Source organism: Meriones unguiculatus, chromosome 4 (genome assembly GCF_030254825.1).
Source record: "Meriones unguiculatus strain TT.TT164.6M chromosome 4, Bangor_MerUng_6.1, whole genome shotgun sequence".
Lineage (NCBI taxonomy): Eukaryota > Metazoa > Chordata > Mammalia > Rodentia > Muridae > Meriones > Meriones unguiculatus.
In genome coordinates this window covers 60885748-60905261 of record NC_083352.1, presented here as the reverse complement: position 1 = coordinate 60905261, position 19514 = coordinate 60885748, and the positions used below count along the sequence as shown (strand labels likewise).

General features: G+C 39.0%; 1 protein-coding gene across 10 annotated transcripts in view; it reads left to right on the top strand.

Moving 5' to 3' along the window:
* Positions 1-19514, top strand: part of Psd3 (pleckstrin and Sec7 domain containing 3) — a 475055-nt gene that overhangs the window by 337194 nt on the left and 118347 nt on the right. The window contains exon 1 of one of the 10 annotated variants that reach the window (XM_021661254.2): positions 8029-8396. The exons of the other annotated variants lie outside the window; for them this stretch is intronic. Coding sequence (XP_021516929.1) covers positions 8238-8396 — 159 coding nt within the window. The 5' untranslated portion in view covers positions 8029-8237. Of the gene's footprint in view, positions 1-8028; positions 8397-19514 lie in introns of those variants that run through there. 10 annotated transcript variants of the gene reach the window in all.

Below are 19514 nucleotides of genomic sequence, written 5' to 3'. Positions count from 1 at the left end.
ACTTTAATTCAATAACCAAAACCAAAACAAAACAAAAACCCAAAAATTAATTTTTAATTCTTTGGTCTTTCAAAGCAATATCACCAGTAGGTCAGGGAAAATGCCTTTAAAATACCCCTGTATACCTCAATCCTCAAAAGGCTGGCTCAACCTGAGACATTTCATAAATGTAGCACCTGGCATTTACCTATTTAGGAATATGAGCTATATTTCTTTTGAATCTGCTTCATGGTTTTTCTAAATCCTTAAGGAATATACTTGAGGGCAAAGCTGATACTGCTCTAAACTTCCACCTAGACTCACTCTTTCTGAACTTCTAAAACCACAGAGGACAGCTTTAAGATTTTAAAAACAATATTTTTCAACCTCCTATATTATTTTAAAAGAAAGAAAGAAGAAAAAAGAAGAAAGAACAAAAAAGAAAAAGAAAGACATTGGGCTTTGGGAGGAACCCAGTGACTGAGATGTTTGAATAATACCTATCTAGCATAGGCAATTTTCTTTATTTTGCTTTTATGAAAACCAAGTACTTGGATAAGAAAATGACCCTAAGTAACAATTTCTTGTGGTCTTTTGTGATGAGCATTTCTTGCCACAGCTATTACCTTACCTATACAATACCTATAGTGGCATTGCTGTGAGTTAAAGTAAACCTAGGCACCTCTACAGCCATGCACAGTAATAAAATAACTCCATATTAGTGTAGAACACTGGTGGACCCCTTATGCCTTTGATTTTACCCTGAATAAACATTAAGGTTGTAGCACATTGAGGAATATCTGTTGGCATGGCCTGGGAATCCTCATTAGTTATTAGGAAGAGTTATGTACCATTATATTGAAATCCCATCACTGCTTCTGAAAGCCTGTGAGATAGCTTCTCCTCATCCTCAATCTGCCTGCTATCCCACAGTCCTTTCTGCCTTTTCTTCTCACTGGTCTCTTCTCAGTCACCCATACTCATTCATTTCTCCTGAACCACAGGAAGGTTGTATACCCTATCCTTCAGCCCCATCTCAGTCACCTTTTCCTAGTTTCCTTTGGGAAATTCTCCTTAAGGCTAGAATAGATCCAAAACCTTTCAGAATCTACATGTATCTTCATTATGATATTGACAGTGTTACTGATTTATCTTTGTTTGAAGGATTGATTTGTTAATCAGTGATTATTTGATTGTCTGTCTCAGTGGGAATGGGATTCTGGCTGGTTTTGCATAAGAATTTGTTCCTAGTGCCTGGAATAGTAAATGAGAGAAATAAAAATGTCAAGCAGAATTAAACATATTTGTCATTTGCACTATAGAGATTACAAGCACTATTACATAGCATCAAGTGAGAATCCCTGTGTGTTGGGGTGGGACCTCTGATGGTTAATTTACATTGATAACTTGGTTAAGATTAGAAACACAGATTTAATGAGCCTTTAGATGTATATGTAAGGGCATTTCCGGAGAGAATTTCCTGAGGAGAAAAGACTTACCACCCTGGTCTGGACTCAGGTACTAACTAAAAAGGAAAAATAAAACTGGGGTTCCCATTTCTTTGCACAGCTGATCTGCTCACATGTGGGCTGACTCCTTATCACAGCTGTGTACTGTTTCTGTTACAGTTCTTCCCCTGCTATGATGGGCTGTATTTTCAAAGTAAATGATTTCTCCACTAAGTTATGGAGCCAGGTTTTTCTTTTGTTTTGTTTTGTGTTTTTGATAGCCAGGAACAGAAAATAAACTACTAGAGCTTGAAATAATTGACTTTAAAAAACTAAACAAACTAACAAAAAATTTGCTGATGGATAGAAGCATTAAAGTAATTTCTGATAAATAAAAGTGAGATAGAAGAAATTGATATGCTTTTCAAACAGTGCTTTAGAAAAACAGGCAAGTGGAGTTATTTCCGTTGATTGACACTTTCTTGCATACAAGTATAATTTATCTCTGTTACGAAGCACCATGAGGGCAAGATCTCTAATCGTTTCATTTCCTCATAGACACTGTGCCTGGTACACATTAGGCACTTGGGATGTTTATTATTACATTGGATGGTGTAAAGAGGTAATTATGGGTGGGCTTATTGGATTAGCTTCTAGAACAGAACATTTTCTCAGCATTTTCTACTCTATATACAATTATTAGCCTACTCACCTTGGAAAAACAGCTTTGAGGGCTTGGAAACCTGATTTTTGTATTTGCATCTTGCAATTATTCTGCAACAGAGTAAAGATTACATTCTTATAACAAGAATTTGTAGTATTTCAGTGTATAGAATAGGTTGGTTTTCCTACCAACTTCAAGAAATCCTATACTTCTAGGATAGGTTCTGTGTTTTTTTCACAATGCAATAGTTTGGGGGGAAAAATGCCAGTTTTACAGAGCTGTGTCCTAGATGCAGGATTCCTTGTACATTTTCCTTCACTCCTAACTACCAAAGCTAGTGAGTGTCTCTGATCTAAATGACTTGACATGAATGGCTTGGTTCAAGAGTAAAACTATTTTCTTTTTTTTTTTTTTAAGTTTGGGAGTCCTTCCTGTTTATCTTCCATTGAGCATGTCCATGTCATTTAATTTTAAATGTGAGAAGGTTCTATTTAAAGGATTCCTCACACCTAGTTGCTTTGTATATTTGAAGAACAGATGGACTTAAAAGCATGTGATGCGACAGGCAAGATTGAGCCTGCTAGAGTAAAGCAGCATGTTCTCTTAGGTAAAGCAGATCACACAGTCTCTGACTTCCAACTGTCAGTTACTGTACATGTTAATTTATCTTCAAAGATGACTTAATTTTACTTTTTTGTTTGCATACTAATCATTTATGAATTGGGAGATGTATATTCACCCTGTGGGGCAAAATTTTTACTTTCATTTTTGAAATGACCCAAAGTAAAGTTATGTATATATAAAGATTGTTCAGCATCCTTCCAAACAGAGAACAAAGGTAGACAGTGGAGGACAAGCCAATAAATTTCCAGAGTCCTACTTTTAAAAAAGAGGTTAGGGTCAAATTGGTGAAAAGAGGTTAGGGTCAAATTGGTGGACTAGTGTCACCTAGCAAGGAGATTCAGCACAGGGTCTGCATGCTTGTCAAATTCAGTAGAACCTCATGTAGCTAGACAGTCTGAGGATCAGGTTTTTGTTGTGGGCTAGGAGAAGCTAAAGTTGCCATATCTACTTATATTCAGACTGGATTCTCTGGCAGTGCTGTATCAGCTTGGATAGGCTGGAAGAAGACAGGAGTCATACATTTAGTTTTGGTTTTTTAATATCACAGTGTTGATTGTATACATGCATTGCCACTTATGATGGTAAGTATTGTTCTATCGATGGGTGACTGGTTTTGTGATCACATGCTGTTTGGAAGGGAAGAGCACGCACTGCTCGAAGGTGCCTGCCTTCCCTGCTACAGCAAGGAACAGAAGATACCAAGTGTTCCACCTGGTTTGTAAACTAGGACAGATAAAGTTGATTCTCCAAAGTCTACTTTTCATAACTGTCTTATACGTGGTCATCTCCATTTCCTTTCTGGAATTTGTCTCCCCAGATCCACTGCCAATCCAAGACAATTGTTTCAAGCATTGGTGCAATCTAGCCATGTCTGTTCGTGGTTTATTTAGCTTTTAAAAGACAAATAGTGTAGGGGATAGCATATGAACCCCTGTGACCCCCTAGATAATCCCCCTGGCGTTAAAGAGTAAGAAACCCTGTCACAGTCATGTCCCGAGTAAGTCACTTCATGTTTCTTTATCTCAGAGATACTTATTTCTAAGTGTAAATCTGATGGTGAGTTTGAGTCCAGAGGACTAGCTTGGAGGATTATTCACTAGCACCTTTAAACAGCAGCAGCCCCTTGAAGATGCTGCTCATGTGACAGTCAGGGGCAAATCTCAGGCAGCACCTGCCCTCTATCAGATCAGCATCTTATCACCTTGCTCTGCCCCAGTCCCAGCAGTGTACTCTGAGGAGCCTTGAGAAAGAAAGGCATGTGGGCCTTTTGAACTAATGGATTTTTAAACCACCATTCTGTTCTAAGAATAAAGGAAAAAATAGCCTCCTTTGACCCCTAAGGTCCCTCCTACCTCCTGAATCCTGCCAAGCCTCTAGATCATTGGTACTTATAATTCATTTCCACTTTGTCTTCTCTCCAGTGTTCATAACTGAGTCTTTCACTTTTCTTTTATTTAGTTCATGTTTGGTTTTGGTGGTTTATTTGTTTTGGTTTTGTTATTTGTTTGGCTGATGGTCCATAAGAGGGAAAGAGGGAAGCTTCTGTTTGATATAGCACTATTGTTCTACCAATTATTTCATTTAAGGTCTGCAAGCCTTTAAGCTCACTGATACTCCAGAGGAATTTACTGTTGCTAGTGTGCTGTCTTAATTTAATAATTCAAAGTTAGGGGCACAGTTGTATGAGTGCTATATGTCCTCAGTACCTGACACCTCACTAGGCACATAATGAAAAATATATTAAATGGGATTCATTTCTCTGAGGCTCTCTTTTTATTATTGCTGTTGTTGTTATTGTTATTATTAGTATTAGCTAAGACCTTTTAAAGAAGGTTTGTGGGACTTATGTAATAAATAGTATCCTCATTCCCAGAAAGCATCAGAATGTGCCAGCTTATAGCCCTCTGGTTAATGAATTTGCCCTGATAGTTTCTCCTGCCATTTTGTTCTGTTAAGGAAGTCACTTTTGTTTTCTGCTGAAGCTTTCATGGAAAGCTATTTTTTGCTGTTAAACAGCTGCTGCTCTCTAGGAGGCCTGCCTTTATTTTATTGGAAGCAATCTGTCTGCATAGGCCAGCTAATGTCTAGAACAGGCAAGGCCTCAGAGGACAAGACTGTGAGGACATGGCTAGTGCAGAATGTGGTCATGTGATATGTCTTTGAATTGATTCCTTGATTATTGAATCTAGTTGTAAGCTTGTATGTAGTCATATCAAGACAGTGGGCAGCAGAAAGGAAGTGTGGAACAAAAAGTTTGTTTAGAAAGCCCCAATTAAAAATATGATATATTGCATCTTTATTTTCTGGAACATTATTTGTTGTAGCAAAAGATAGTAAACTCAGTGTCCAATAATATGACACTAATGAAACACAATATATTCATACAATGCATTATAATTATTAATGAATGAGATAGTTTTAGGTGGTTAAATGAACAGCAAGAATATTTGTGCTTCCATGTATTGCCCATGAGAAGGGAATGAATATAAACATACAGAAAGTATGCATACTCTGAAAAGATGCAAACCAAATCATTCTTGTATCTGAGAAGAAAGTCTAAGCAGCCAGAATTGGGGAAAGACTTCAATTACGTGCTCTCTTATAAGCAAATCAAAACAATTCATTGCTTTTCACTATATTCATTTTTTTCCAGAAAATTAAATTTTATTAAAAGCAAGGTCAGTGGTGTGAAATCTGATAGGCAGATTTGTCTTATATTTCAGGAGTTTGTTTATTCTGTATGTAGTCACTGAGCTGTTCTCTACCAGCTGCTGCTGTGGTTTCTGAGATGGCTATGACTTTAGACCAAATGAGTATCCTGGAGATGAAGGTGATAGGACTCATAAGGGAGAATGACTAGGGTGAAAGATAAAGATTGTTTTAGGAAGAGTAGCTAATGTCTACCCCTTTGAAAGATAACACTTAGGCTGACCTTTGGATGATGAGAAGCCAACTATGAAGACTGTGGGGGGCTGAGGAGCAAGGCAACACAGCTCCTAGAAGAAGGGCAGCAAGTGGGAATCTAAGACAATGGTTCAAAAAGGAGACAAGCCCATGTTCCATTCAAAGGTTGTGTGGAGACTACAGTCCAGTACCTTAACCTGGCATGGGGAGATGAATCTGATTGAACACAGCAGTAATGGAGAACCAAGAACCAAAAGAACCTGAGAACACCAAGTACCCCAAGATCTAGAAGCTTCATTGTTTAGTTGCTTCTTAAGGCCACAGTTAGCAGGTTAAAGCCACCATCTGTTCTTAGTTCTTAGACTGTTAGGGCCACTGCAGTTGTGGTTGTCACTATCCAGAGGTATGTGTTCTGGAACACAGACTACAGGGCAGGGAAGGAGGAGGCTTTTCTCTCTCACTTTAGAAGGTCTAAGTGCATCTGCAGTTTGAGGGGATGATGCCCTATCATGTGGCATAACATAAAGGCCTGGACACAGTTATGTCACAGCATCCTAAACTGGCCATCCTCCTATGTGCAGGTAGACAGTGATGTAGTTGCTTTCCTAAAGCTCTAGGTGTTGACCAAATGCAAGTGGTCATTAGTTATTATAGTCTATGGCTAATGCCAGCTTGGGTAGCAATCAGGCGAAAAAAAAAAAAAAAAAAAAAAAGCATTCTTTCCTTACCTCCTAGAAATGGAGCTGGATATCATATTGTAAGATATAGTTTTATTTCTTACTGTTTTATTAACCAGTTTGGTAGAGAAAAGAAAACTGCCTCAGGAGAAATTGTGACAATGCCTGTGGAGACTGGCAAGTATCCTAAGGCTGTAATAATAAGTGCTATTTGGTTTGCCCACTCTGAGAAGGCTCTCTGCTTATTCAGAGTGCTGCTTGGAATCTGTTGTGATGCAGTGCCTTTGTGGTTCCATCTTGGGTGTTATATTGGCTAGATACACTTATCATGTGCTCCAGTTACAATTGCACTTACTATAAATGATTATTACACTGTTTCAGTACATGCCTTATATCTTTGAAATGTGCCTTATAAAGTAAAAGCCATTACATTCCTAATCAATTACTTGAAAAGAGAAAGGTGTACCTCAAAGAAGACTATCATAGTCTCTGAACTCCATGTATCCCTAAAGGCAGTAGAGCCCTAAGATTTCTAAATATATTTTCTATTATTATTTTAGACCAAACTCCACTAACATTTATCAGTGTGCTTATAGAATAGTTGAAGCCCCAAGGCTTCAAAGAAAATATGGGGACAATGAAGGGAAGTGGAGCACAGCCTGTCATGAGGTGAAAAACAAAATCAAAGGCTCCAGAGTTCCCTTTCCCGGGGCTGGTTAACAGAGCAGGACAGCAGACATCAGTACCTGGCTGGATGTTATGTAGAATTCTCATGAATCAAAAAGGAAGCCAGATTTGAGGGTTACAGCCTTCAAATAGAGGCAGCATTTTGGGCAGAATTGTTTTTATGTACTATTTTTGTCTTGTTACTTTGTATTTAATACCCAAAACAAGACCTGATTATGCAGATGACCTGCTGCCTCTGTGATACCGGGCAAGTCAGGTGTTACAATTGTGAAAATTACATTCAAAACTAACTTTGTGTCTCAGAACTAAGTATATCTTGTTTTCTAACACTGTCCAAACTGGTAATTCTTGCTCAGAAGGCAGCATGTGCCCATGCACATTGAGCATTTGTGGCTTTGGAATCGCCTTATTGATTTGGATTCGACTTATTGATCTGACTCTCAGCCGTATTTAATGCCCTCTTTTTTTTTTCTTAACTTTCAGTATGACAGGAAGGTAACTAGCACCCTTCTGCATTTGCTGAGCACGTCAGCAATTCCTGTCCAAGTACCAAGTGGGAGGATTCTAAGGTCATAGGAAACATTTAATTCTTCTGACCAGCAACAGAATTTGAAATGGGACAGAAAGGAAAGTCATTGATCATCACGATTCCTTTGTGGCTAGCCTTCTGTCACACGCCTGCAATTGATTGAGCCTGTTGACACCCTGACACCCATCTGCATTTCTTTTCCCCTTTTAGAAATGGAGCTCCATCCATTCTCGCCCCACGTGGTTCCTTGCACATTACTTGCGACTTTTATTTGTGGTATCTCTGTTGACATTAATGAGATTACTGCACAAGAGAAATGGTGTTGCTATTTGGAATGTTAATGAATTGCTTGTTTGGCCAGTTGCCATTTGTTCCACTGTGTAAATATGGTGTGTGCGTGTGTGTGTGTGTGTGTGTGTGTGTGTGTGTGTGTGTGTGTGTGTGTAAGAGCCGAGTAGCAGGGGTGGGATTGCTTTTTTTTTTCCTCTTTGCAGCCAGTGACGTGTGCCGTGCCTGGAACAATCAGACTCGCTGCAAACAGGGTAGTTGAAGATGCTGGGGGAGGCAGCCTTGTGCTTCCTAAGCTAAGGCGATCTCAGAGCTGCTCGGGAGCTGCTTAGAGCTGCTGGAGTGCAACTGGCACAGTTCCTTCAGCATTAGAGCTTTGTAACCGGTAGAAAGTGCCTTTTTATTTCTGCAAACCTATTCCCTAGTAGACCTTTAAGATGATTGGCGTGAATAGTGTTCAGAGTGCCAGCAAGGTACGCGTGAGGACCTCAGGTTCTGTGAAGTACTCCCGGGAGGATTCTATCCGGCGGCAGTCTCACCGGTCAAAGTCTATGAAAATTTCCAACTCCTCAGAGTTTTCTGCTAAGGAGACCAAGGTAAAGAAGTGCCATGTTAAATATTGTGGACAGTTGTACGGGGGATCACAGGATGCTCTGCAGTCTTCCAGCGTCAGATATGCAGCGACAGGCTGAGAAAGTAGCAGGAAGCATAAAATGGCTCTAAGATAATCAGATTGGGCTGAGCGGTGATACCTGAAGTCCCGAGAGGAGAACTGCTGTGCTGTGCAGCAGTTTTTGCACAGAGTCAGGCTTGTGGAAGACAAGGATTGCAGCAGTACTGAGAGAGCAGAGCGATGCTTGTGGGAGCCGGTGGTTGGCATGGTGGTCGTGCTTCAGTCTCAGATAGGTTGCCTTGACAAATGGCTTTTTAGTGTGGCTTATTTTTAGAACCTCGGGAGTGTAATTTTTACCTTTCATTGACTTCATTTTTTTTCTTCCCTCTCCCAGTCTGTCCCCGTTCCTAATCTGTGGAACTAGTGTAGAAAAGTGCTATATGCTCCATTCTTGCTGTGTTCATTGCCAGGTGTGTGTGACTGGGAGAAATTTCTTCTTTTGTGTGCCTTACATATGTATGTGTTGCTGCTGTGCTGCCAGTAACAAAGCACTGGTGTTTCTGTGACTCTCTTGAGATAACATAATCTTTGTTCCTGTGGAATGGGAAGCGAGTGATTACGTAGTGAAGTGGGCATTTACTACATGCAACATATTCTTGAGCTTCTTCCCACCACCATCTGTGTGAGCAGGGTACTCAGAAACACTCCCACTCTACAGGTTTAAAAATGGAATGATAGAATCACAGGATCACAGAACTCTGGGGCTGGGGTAGGGATGAGAATAATGAGAGTCAGAGGCTTGGAGATGTGTAGGGAGAGCTTTGGGAGGTGGATCCCTATCATTTCAGCCTTTACATGGGTTCTGTCCAGACCCACTGAGAGTGACATCAGGACTACACCCTTCCAGCTTGTGGCACTGCCCTCCTCTCGTGCTGCCTCCCAGCCTCTTCCTCCTGTGCCATTACAGTATTGACAGACTTTGGTCTTAACAGGTTCCCCTCAAAATTTTGTAGGGGATAGATGAATGGTGACTTTAAGAAAGATGCTGGTCCTCCATCTATCGCCTTAAATTATGATGCAGTGGCATCTAACCCCATCAATCATTAGCAAACTATTTTGGCTCTAACAAGTTCTTCACAGGTGGCTTTTTCCTTGGTAATTTTTAGGGAGAAACATGCATCTTTTGACAGTCTTTTAATGTGACCTGAATGAGCATGTCTTGTTTCCTACTACAACTGCTATGGGACTTCCATGGTCTGATGACTACCATCTTCTGCTGACATAGACCCCCAAAGGCTATTACAATATTAAGGAGAGGTAGAATGGACTGCACGGTTACAAAATTTATTTGACAAAGAACACTAACTTAGCATCTCTGAATTTTGTTTTAATGTACGTTATTATCTATAACATGGTCAGAAGCCCTGGGAAGTAAGTCCTCATTAGGAATGCTTTTGTAGTCCAAACTTCCATCCTGATAAAAATGCACTCATTTTAATGCTACGGGTTTGTCCAGATTTAGGTTTTATGGTATAATATTGGAAACTAATTGATGCCAAATGAACAGATTTCTCTAATGCCTTCCTTATTTTTTATACAGGTACAGCCACTGCTCTTTGATAGCAATCTATGCAGTTTGTGTGATTTTTAGTCAAGAGTATTGTACCCAAGACCCTGATAGAATTATAGTCAAGTGGACATCACATGACTTTGTAACTATAGCCTTATATTTAAAAATATATATGGGGATATTATATGCTCTCTTGAGTTTTGGCATGTTTATTCAAGAATATATCTAAGCTGCTAGTTCCTACACTCGCTTTGTGTCTCCCTGCCCCTTCACCCTGCCTTTCTGCCTTGTGTATGCATTCCATTAGAACTAGAGATTAAATAGATAAAAGATTATCATTCCTTAGCAATTTTGTGTACTATGTGAAGTTAACTGAATATCCTAAGTGTTTGTACCCTAAACTAATTAACTGAATTTCATTATGGACATGTTTAATTACATGGTAAACTATGTTCTTTGCTAATAATTAAATGCTAATAAGTAAGTGGATTATTCACCTTATATCTAGTATTAAATTTTTATTAGTTAAAAACAAATTAGTGTTTTTCTCCTGTTAATCAGGTAAGTAGTATTTTTTAGTTATCTGACTGTTCAGCAAAAAAAGTTTACCTAACCAGGTGATAAGAAAGTTTATTCCTTCTACCTCATCTCACCCCTCTTTCCCCCATTAACGACAATAGTAAGATAACATTAATTAACACAAGATAACTTCTAGTATTGAATTCTCTCTCAAAAACCTAGCCCACTCAAGAATAAGTATAGGGGTTTTCATATTTTCAAGGGGTTTGATTATAATTTGCTTTGTATTCTTTGAAAACTGTCATCTTTGTTTCTTAATTTCTCTTCTGTTGGCCAGGAAACTCACATATTTCTATAACCTTGAAATCGGTTCATGTGCATGCCTCAGTTTTTATCTGATTTTACATCTTGTCTTTTATTTGAAGAAAGTGTTAAATGATTTGTGAAGGATTACTTATTTACTGCCTTATTTTTTTTTTTTTGGAAATATCTTTCAAGGTTTCTTTAAATAAAAATGAAGTGAAAAAAATTGAGTTTTCTAATCTTTGTGCATCATGTTGTCATAGTCTGAGGCAGATGATTTCACCTCTCCCAGCAAATCCTGTGTGTTGTTTCCTATAGAACTTGTTGCTCTTCATGGACTACTCCCCTAGCTCTCCCACCTCCTTAGAAGTGATGAAACCCACTTGGATACTGAACTGCCATGGGCTGCATCTGTGCAGGGGTTCTAGGTTATATCCATGCATGGTACTTGGTTGGAGTATCAGTCTGAGAAAAGACCCCTGTGCCCAAATTTTTTGGTTCTGTTCTCCTTGTGGAGCTCCTGTCCTCTCCAGGTCTTACTATTTCCCACTTCTTTCATAAGATTCCCTGCACTCTACCCAAAGGTTGGCCAAAAGTCTCAGCATCTGCTTTGATACCCTGCAGGGGGGTTCCATAGTAGTGGGGACAGGGACTGTCTCTGACATTAAATTCAGTGGCCTTCTCTTTGATCACCTCCCCCTGATGGGGGAGCAGCCTTACCAGGACACAGAGGAAGACAGTGCAGCCACTCCTGATGAGACTTGATAGACTAGGGTCAGAAGGAAGGGGAGGAGGACCACCCTTATCAGCAGACTGGGGGCGGGGCATGGGTCGAAAAGGGGGAGAGAGGGTGGGATTGAAGGAGAGGAGGGAGGGAGCTACATGGGGGATACAAGGAAAATAAATTGTAGTTAATAAAAAATAAAATTAAAAAAATAAAAATATAAGTTTAAGTATGAAAAAAAGTAAGTGATGAAACTCTCTCTTCTGGAGAATATGGTCTTTCCTTTTTCTGGATAATGTTTCTGTCAAATTATGAAGCAGATAAAATGGAGAGGATTGTAATGGAGGTTTTGGTTTCTTATTGTTAATGTTTTTTTTTTTAAGAAGAATGTTTATACATCTATGGAAAGTAGCGTTAATGATCAAAATGTCTCATTTAAGCCTGTCTATACATGCATTCAACCTTTTAACTGATACTGGAAGAATTACAATTAAGCCTCCTGACCATTAGGGGGCACTACAGACCTTCCTGCTACTAGAAGCAACTTGACAAACTAAATAAAAATAATAATTTGGAATCAATTGTAGATATTGATTCTTAACTTTTGTCTTTCTTTATTCAGTTAATTATCCTATCCAGTCATGTGTTTATCATGGTGCTGGGTATTGAATGAACTTCAGGTTTCATATATGCTTGGCACTTACTCCCATGACCTACATGGGCATCCCAGGACAAGCTAATTTAAACCTAACTTCTACCAAACATGTCCACATTTCCTCCTGCTCTTCTGTTTATATATAATATATAAATTAGCTAGTATTTCTTGATTTATAACTTGCTTAGATTAAGAATGTGAAAGCTGGTGTTCAGATTTTCATTGTTTTTATGTGCCCATCTCTCACCAAACTTGGGCGAAATCTCAGCCTGACAATGTCTTTTTTTATGCTGTTTCAGAGGGTAAAAAAAAAATTACATGCATAGTTGAATCACTGAAGCATATTGTTGGGGAATAATAGAACATCACATTAAGAATTTTCTTATGTGCACATGTCTGTAATCCCAGCACTCAGGGAGGTAGAGGAAGGAAGATCTCGGTGGGTTCAAGCCAGCCTGGTCTGCAAAACAATTCTGGGATAGCTAAGGCTACACAGAGAAACACTGTCTCGAAAAACAAAAACAAAACAAAACAAAAATCTCTCATTGATAATTGTATGAATTTAAATGAACTGTTTAAAAATGTTACTACTTTGATAAAGTAACAATGAAACTTGAGAAAGTTCTCATAAAATTTATGGTACTCTGGGTGGTGCCTAGTGAAAACATTGGCTATCTGCTTTGTGGGCTAAGATGCCGCCAGGCATAGTATCAGTTTTTTCTTTAATTATTTATTGAACAAGACCCCAAGTCATTTCTCCCTGAGACTTATCTTTAAACTGAAGTCAATGAAATATCCTTCTTCCGAGAAAGGCTAAGTTTTGTAAGTTTGATGTTTGTACACTTTTTCTATAAAAAAGAAACCTAAAGACCATGCTAGCTTCAGGGAAGGTGAGTTTTATAGCATTTCAGATAATCTGGGTTCTAGGAGATGTTAACTATAAACACGTGAGAGAGAAATGAAAATGCTTTGCTCCAAAGTACTGCCTGGGGACTGCCTCATTCATTGCTTTGTGAAACATGTTGCAACAATATTGAAAGGCACCATTAACTCTTTTCTCATTCTGCAAAGGCTTTTCTTTATTAGCAGTGTTAGGTAAATGCTAATCACTTCTCCCTCTGTAAGTCAAAGCTATATACAGAGGAACCTGAAGAAGTCTTTACAGTGCCTCTTTGCAACCTCAGATTTTAGTGGGAGGTTTGCAGACTGATGTCATGTTTTTCTGTAGATCATTTTTATTTTAGATGAAAAGCTAAATCTGGGAAGGAGATTATGATCGAATAGGTCATTCATCTCTGCCTGTTTAAAAATGCATGTCTTGTGTAGTGTGAAGAAGTATCTTCTCAATTGAAACTCATTGCAGTTGTGATTTATCTATGTAACGTATAAATACTACAAATATATAACAAAAATTACATATGTAAACTCTGAAGTTGAAGCAGAACATATTTTAAACCCTATAAATCCATCTGTTAGTTGAAAGCTTTTGAAAAGACAATATACTATTATGTCACAATATTAACAGCATCGTAGATAATAGTTAAACCGCTGATACTGTGAAAGAATCAGGGGTGAGTGCAAAGATTAAGACAATTCTATCTCCAAAGTTTCTTTCTTAATGTTGTTCTATTACCTTTACCCTATACCTCCTGTGTTTCGGAAAGTTACATTTTTGCTATAGGTGTTATTCTGCTAGACTAATTAATCCAGATATATTAGTGGTTTCTTTTTGTTTTGTTTTGTTATTTTGTTTTCCTCTCCCTCTGGCAGCTCATCCTGAAGGTTGTGTCATTTTTAATAGTTGTGTGTCTGCCTCAGGACTTCTGTTCGACTTGTTAGAAAACAAAATCTAGTTTGTGTTTGGTTTGGTTTTTGAGTTTCCAAAACTGGCAAAGTGGCCTGGGTTTTGTTGTTGGGATTGTGCTTGAGGCCCCCTCCCCAGTAGGCCCTGCAGTGCTTTCATGTAAATCAACACCTTCCCCCCTCCTCCCGCCCCCCAGGATGTACAGATGACTATTTAGGAGTAAGTGTGGAACAAGCCATCCTCCTGATTGGGTGATACCTGCTGACTCTTGAACATAATTAAAAGCAGCTCCTCCACCATCACAGTTTGATCCATTTCACTTGATAAAAGGGCATGGGGTGGTGTGTTCAGTTTGAGTGCCTCTAAAATAAGCCTCAAGTGCCAACCTCAGCTCTTGTTCTGCTGTGCCTGTGAGTGGATTGTGTGCTCACCTGCATGTAGCATGTGGACACTGGGAAAAGAACTGCCAGCTTATGAAGTCATGCTTGTCAGGCTACTGCTACTACTCTTGTCAGAGGGAGGGGAGAAGGAAAGTCTGTGATAAGAGTGAAGAGAGGAAAAAAAGAAATGCTTCTAAAGGCCAATATTTGTTGAAAATCAGGGCAATTAGAAGGGAAATAAATGTATGCAGACTCTCACATTCCCTAGCATAATGCCTTTTCTTCAGGACAACCTGCTGGATGGCGCCTGCCTGACTCAGAACAAATAACTATACTTCTTTTAGGGACATTTAGGGAAAATTGTAGATTAATTCATAATGATGCAGAAACTGAGTAGCTAAGTATGACAGCTTCCTCCTCAATTTACTGTGAAGTTACCCCACTATCACTAATTGTTATTATTTTGAATTTGGATTATCATTCCAGCAGGCCAGTTTTTTCATTATATTTTTAAAATCCAGTTTATCACATTTTGATGGACGTATCTTCAAACACACAAGCTTCTGATTTCAGTGGAATTTGATTTTGGCAGGAGATTCTTTGCTATGCTTCATGTCAATTTTTTTTCTGATTAGTGTATTTATTTTTTCAATTTATATCCTCCTTGTAGTTCTGTACCTCCTCTCCTCCTGGTATCATCCTCCCACCCTCTTCCCCCATTCCTTCTCTCCTTCCTCTTAGAATCAAAATAAGTGCACAATATTTGTGAAAGAATAAAGTGAGGCAGAGAAAATGCCAAGAATCATGTCAAAACTTTTAAAAATTACTGAGTAGGGCCCCTGCTATCAATTGTCGCTTCCAGTTTAGTTTTAAATATGAATAACTATCAGTACCTAAGACCTCAGTATCCTGCTTGCTAGACTCAGGTGTTGTGAGTCAAATAATATTATTTAGCCATCAAGATAGTCTCATCTTGCTGATTCAGGGTAAGTTCCCAGAGCCAGCTTCCTCTCGACAGCACACACCCACTGGATGCACCTCAGACGTCCATTCACATCCATATTGTGAACACTGTGTCCAAGGTTCCGAGAGTCCAAATCCTGGAGTCCCTGCAGCTCCTGACAAAGGAGTCAGCCCCTGCTATGTGCTTCATTACAGTTACTTATTATAATCTCCAGCATAGACAAACCTGAGACATTTTATGTGCTTCCTAACTGGATGCTTTGAGAGATAACACTTTTAGTTCTATGTTATTGAGACAGGACCTTATAGCTCTGTCTGGCTTTGAACGCTTAATCTTTTTGTCTTTGTATCCTGAGTGCTGGGATCATAGGCGTCTATGTCACCATGCCCTGGAAGAAAGCAGCTGCTCACTATCACAGAGGGATAATGTCAGACAAAATGCCAAATTATTTATGCTGATTTATGTCACTAACTCATCAGTCCACTTTCTTAGGAATGATCAAATAGTAAGACAATTTCGAATACTCTTTATCATGATTGGTCTGTGCTTGAAAGGCTTTTTGTATGCTCTATCGACCCCATGTTATATTATTTTAGTCCACAGATAAATGGTGTTTCTATTTAGCCAAAACATAACTATTTTAATTTGTGCCTTGAAAAACTCCACTGAAATATTGAGGGTGGAAATCATAGATCTTCAAGGACAAATGAAGGAATGTCCTTGAAGAGGTCAAAACATTTGAAATCTGAAAATCAGATAGTCTTCTTAGCTTTTAGCCCCTAGGAAAAGGCTAAAGTGTAGAAACTTTCTCCTATACAAGTAGGGAGATTGAGCAGAACATAGCAAGTCCCAATTCTGAGAGCCTCCATCAAAACATGGGACTCTTCTTTGTAAAGGCTCTAGTGTTAGAAATTCTAAATGCATTCCCCACCTATCGTGGTCATTGGCCCTCCCTTCCCTGAATTTTCTGCTCATCTTCCACACTGAGTTAACCAGAGGCTTCAGACATAATTCAGATGCATTTTGAGGCTTGGGGTGAGATTCCTATGTGGAAAATAACAGTGGTAGGTGAGATGTCGAAATATTTCACAAAAGGAATCTCTGCCCTCTCTCCTCCTTCAAGTATATTTTCTCAGAAGTAGGAAGACATGTATCCAGTAAACAAGAAGTTGAATAGCCCAGAGTGAGGGGGGAAACTCCAGGAACATGATAAAGGCAAGCCCTGGACCATAGCTGTGAAGGATATGGAAACAGGCAGTTGAGACAGGAAAGAATGGAAGGTTCTAGCCGTAGCACTGACTGAGCACCTGGCACGGGGCTCTGCAGAGATGGGAGATAATGGAGGTGAATTAGAGATAGGTCCCTAGAAAACTCATTTAATGCCACTAGCAAAATGTGCTTTGAAAAAGTGCTATACTGTACCACATTGCCTAGCTATGATTTCTATCAATATTATCATTGTAACATAGCCACTGAAAATTGATGACCCTCCAGATTGTGAGCGGATATAATTCAAATACTTTAGGTAGGAAGAGAAGTGTTACTGTTTTAGAAATGATGCATACCACAGATAGTATGTGAAAGAGGTTTATTGGATGGAGATGGAGGAGAAGAGAGAGAGAGAGAAATGGCAGGGAGATGAGGAGGATACCTGGCAGAGAAAGGGGAGAGAGAATTAAGAGCAAGAGGGAGAGGAAGAAGCAGGGGTCCATTTATAGATCCTGTGTGTGACAGGTGCATCTGCCACACACCTGGCTGGTGACGCATGATGACATCATAGGTTACTAGGCAACCAAGAAGCAGGCTGCCAAATGCTAACAAGAAGTATATGTGTATATAGAGAAACATATATTTTATATATTACATATAATTTCAATGGAATGATGTTAATAAGTATTATATTCTTTTATTTTAAAAAATACTTTTATCTCAACAACAACAAAAATAACAGTTCTGTCTAGCTCCCCAAATTTTCTTTTGAAAATTCTGTTGTTTATGAAATGCAATTGCCTAGTATCCACTAGATTTGATTATTTAATTCAGCTGTATTGATTGTTTTAAATAAAGTCTATTTCCATTTAGGTTTGTCTTTCTAATGTATGGAAATGACAGGGAGCAAATGCCAGGCCTGGCATTCCTTCTAAATGTTAATGTCCTCTGGGGAATTTTTTTTGGAGCCATTTATTTAAAAGGGCTCAGTTTGTTGCCCAGCAAAATAGTTTTTTTTTTAAATAACTGTGCACAATACCTTTATGATTATGTCTATAATCATTAAATACAATTGATTACATTTCTATGTATTTAAAATCGCTGCGTGTAATTACAAGGTCACTTGAAATTTATGTGTCCTTATGTTTCAGATTGTAAACCATTCTTTCTTAAAGCTTCTGCCTGCCACCTCGCAACAACAAGGGTTATCAAAGAGAGGATCTAAGAGCAGATCAGAGCAAGTGCTACTGAGAATTCTCTCTGAAAATATAGGTTATGGTCATATTTTTCAAGCAAGGTTTAGCTGTACAAATATAGACAAGTTTTTGATAAATAGCACTCCGGAGGATCAGGGTATAAGCATTAGAAGTGAAATCAAGAGATGGCTATGATCACGATGAATTTGAGGCTTATGAAGAGCTGCATATGCTAAGTAATTCTTTAGAAGTTAACCTTCTACTCATATTCACTAAGACTGTCATTGCATACAATTTTATTTTTGGCTTTTGGACTATAAAGTTTTCTACATGAATTACATTCATGTAAGGTTTCAAGACACTTGTCTTAACATCTATAATGAACTGAAGAAAGATGAGGATGCTTCTCTATGTTCCTGTCACTCCATCTATGTTTCAGTCAGTGAAAAGGGAATGCCGCTCTTCATCCTAGGTTAAATACCCTCCTCTGGAGTACATGTTGGCATCGTCATGGCAACTCCATTTGGGGGAATGGTATAAAGAAAATGTAAAATACTCAACTAAAAATAAAAGGGACCCTGGGGCCTGAGTCTTATGCTTGAGTTCTTATTATCTTAAGGTCAGTCACCAGATTTAACAAAGCAGCCAGATAAATCTTGATTATTTCAGATAACAATTTTTTCTATGTCTAATATAAAATTTGGGGACACACTTAGATTAAAAAGAAGATCCAAAAATAATCCTGCCTAAAAGAAGTGCAGGGACAACGAGAGACCAAAGATTGAGGGAAAATCCAATCAATAATTGGCCCAGCCTGAGACCTACCCCATGGTAGAAAGCCAGCCTGTGACACTAATAATGATACTCTGCTGTGCTTACAGACAGGAGCCTACCTTGACTGTAGTCAGGGAAGCTCCAGCCAGCAGCAGATCTGGACAGATGCTGAGACTTGCAGCCATGCATGGGGCAGAGCTATGGGGGTCATATGGAAGTGTTGGAGGAAAGATGGAAGGACCTGGAGGAGAGAGGAACCTCACAAAAAGACCAGCAGAGACAACTAACCCAGTCCCATGAGGTCTTTCAGAGACATCTGTTAAGGAGTATGCATGATCTGGACCTAGGCACACATGTAGCTGATGGGCTGCCTGGTTTTCATATGGGTTGCCTGGCAAGTGGAGGGTGGGGGGACTGTTTCTAGCATGGACTCTATTGCCTGCTTTTGGATAACTTTACCCTAGCAGGGCTGCCTTGCCTGGCCTCAGGGGATGAAGATATATTCAGTCCTGATGTGACTTGATGTGTGGAGGAAGTTTGATAGGAGGGGTGGGGGAGCTTTCCTTTTCGGGGGGGGGAGGAAAGGGGAGGAACTGGGAGGAGAGGTGGGAAAGTCACCTTGGGATATAAAGTAAGTAAAAAGTAAAATAAAAATAAATAAAAAAAAGAAGTTATTAATTGCTCCTTTGGGTTAAAATTTAATTGGACATCCTGCTTTTGATTAGGAAATCAACATCTTGAATCAAATACCAGCTCTCTGGCTTCTAGATTAGTGGAGTCAAACACTCATACTTCATAAGGTAGAGGTTGGAATCCAGCTTTGCTGATTTCTAGACCATTAAGTCCATATTTATGACCCCCCATCATTCTAATGGTATTTAGCATCCTGCTCAGTGTAGGCCTTGTTTTCTCAACAAGAAATTTAGAAAACACTGGGTTCATGATAATTTATGAAGCACTGACTACCTTTAGGAGACCACATCTGAATTTAATTTTTCTATTT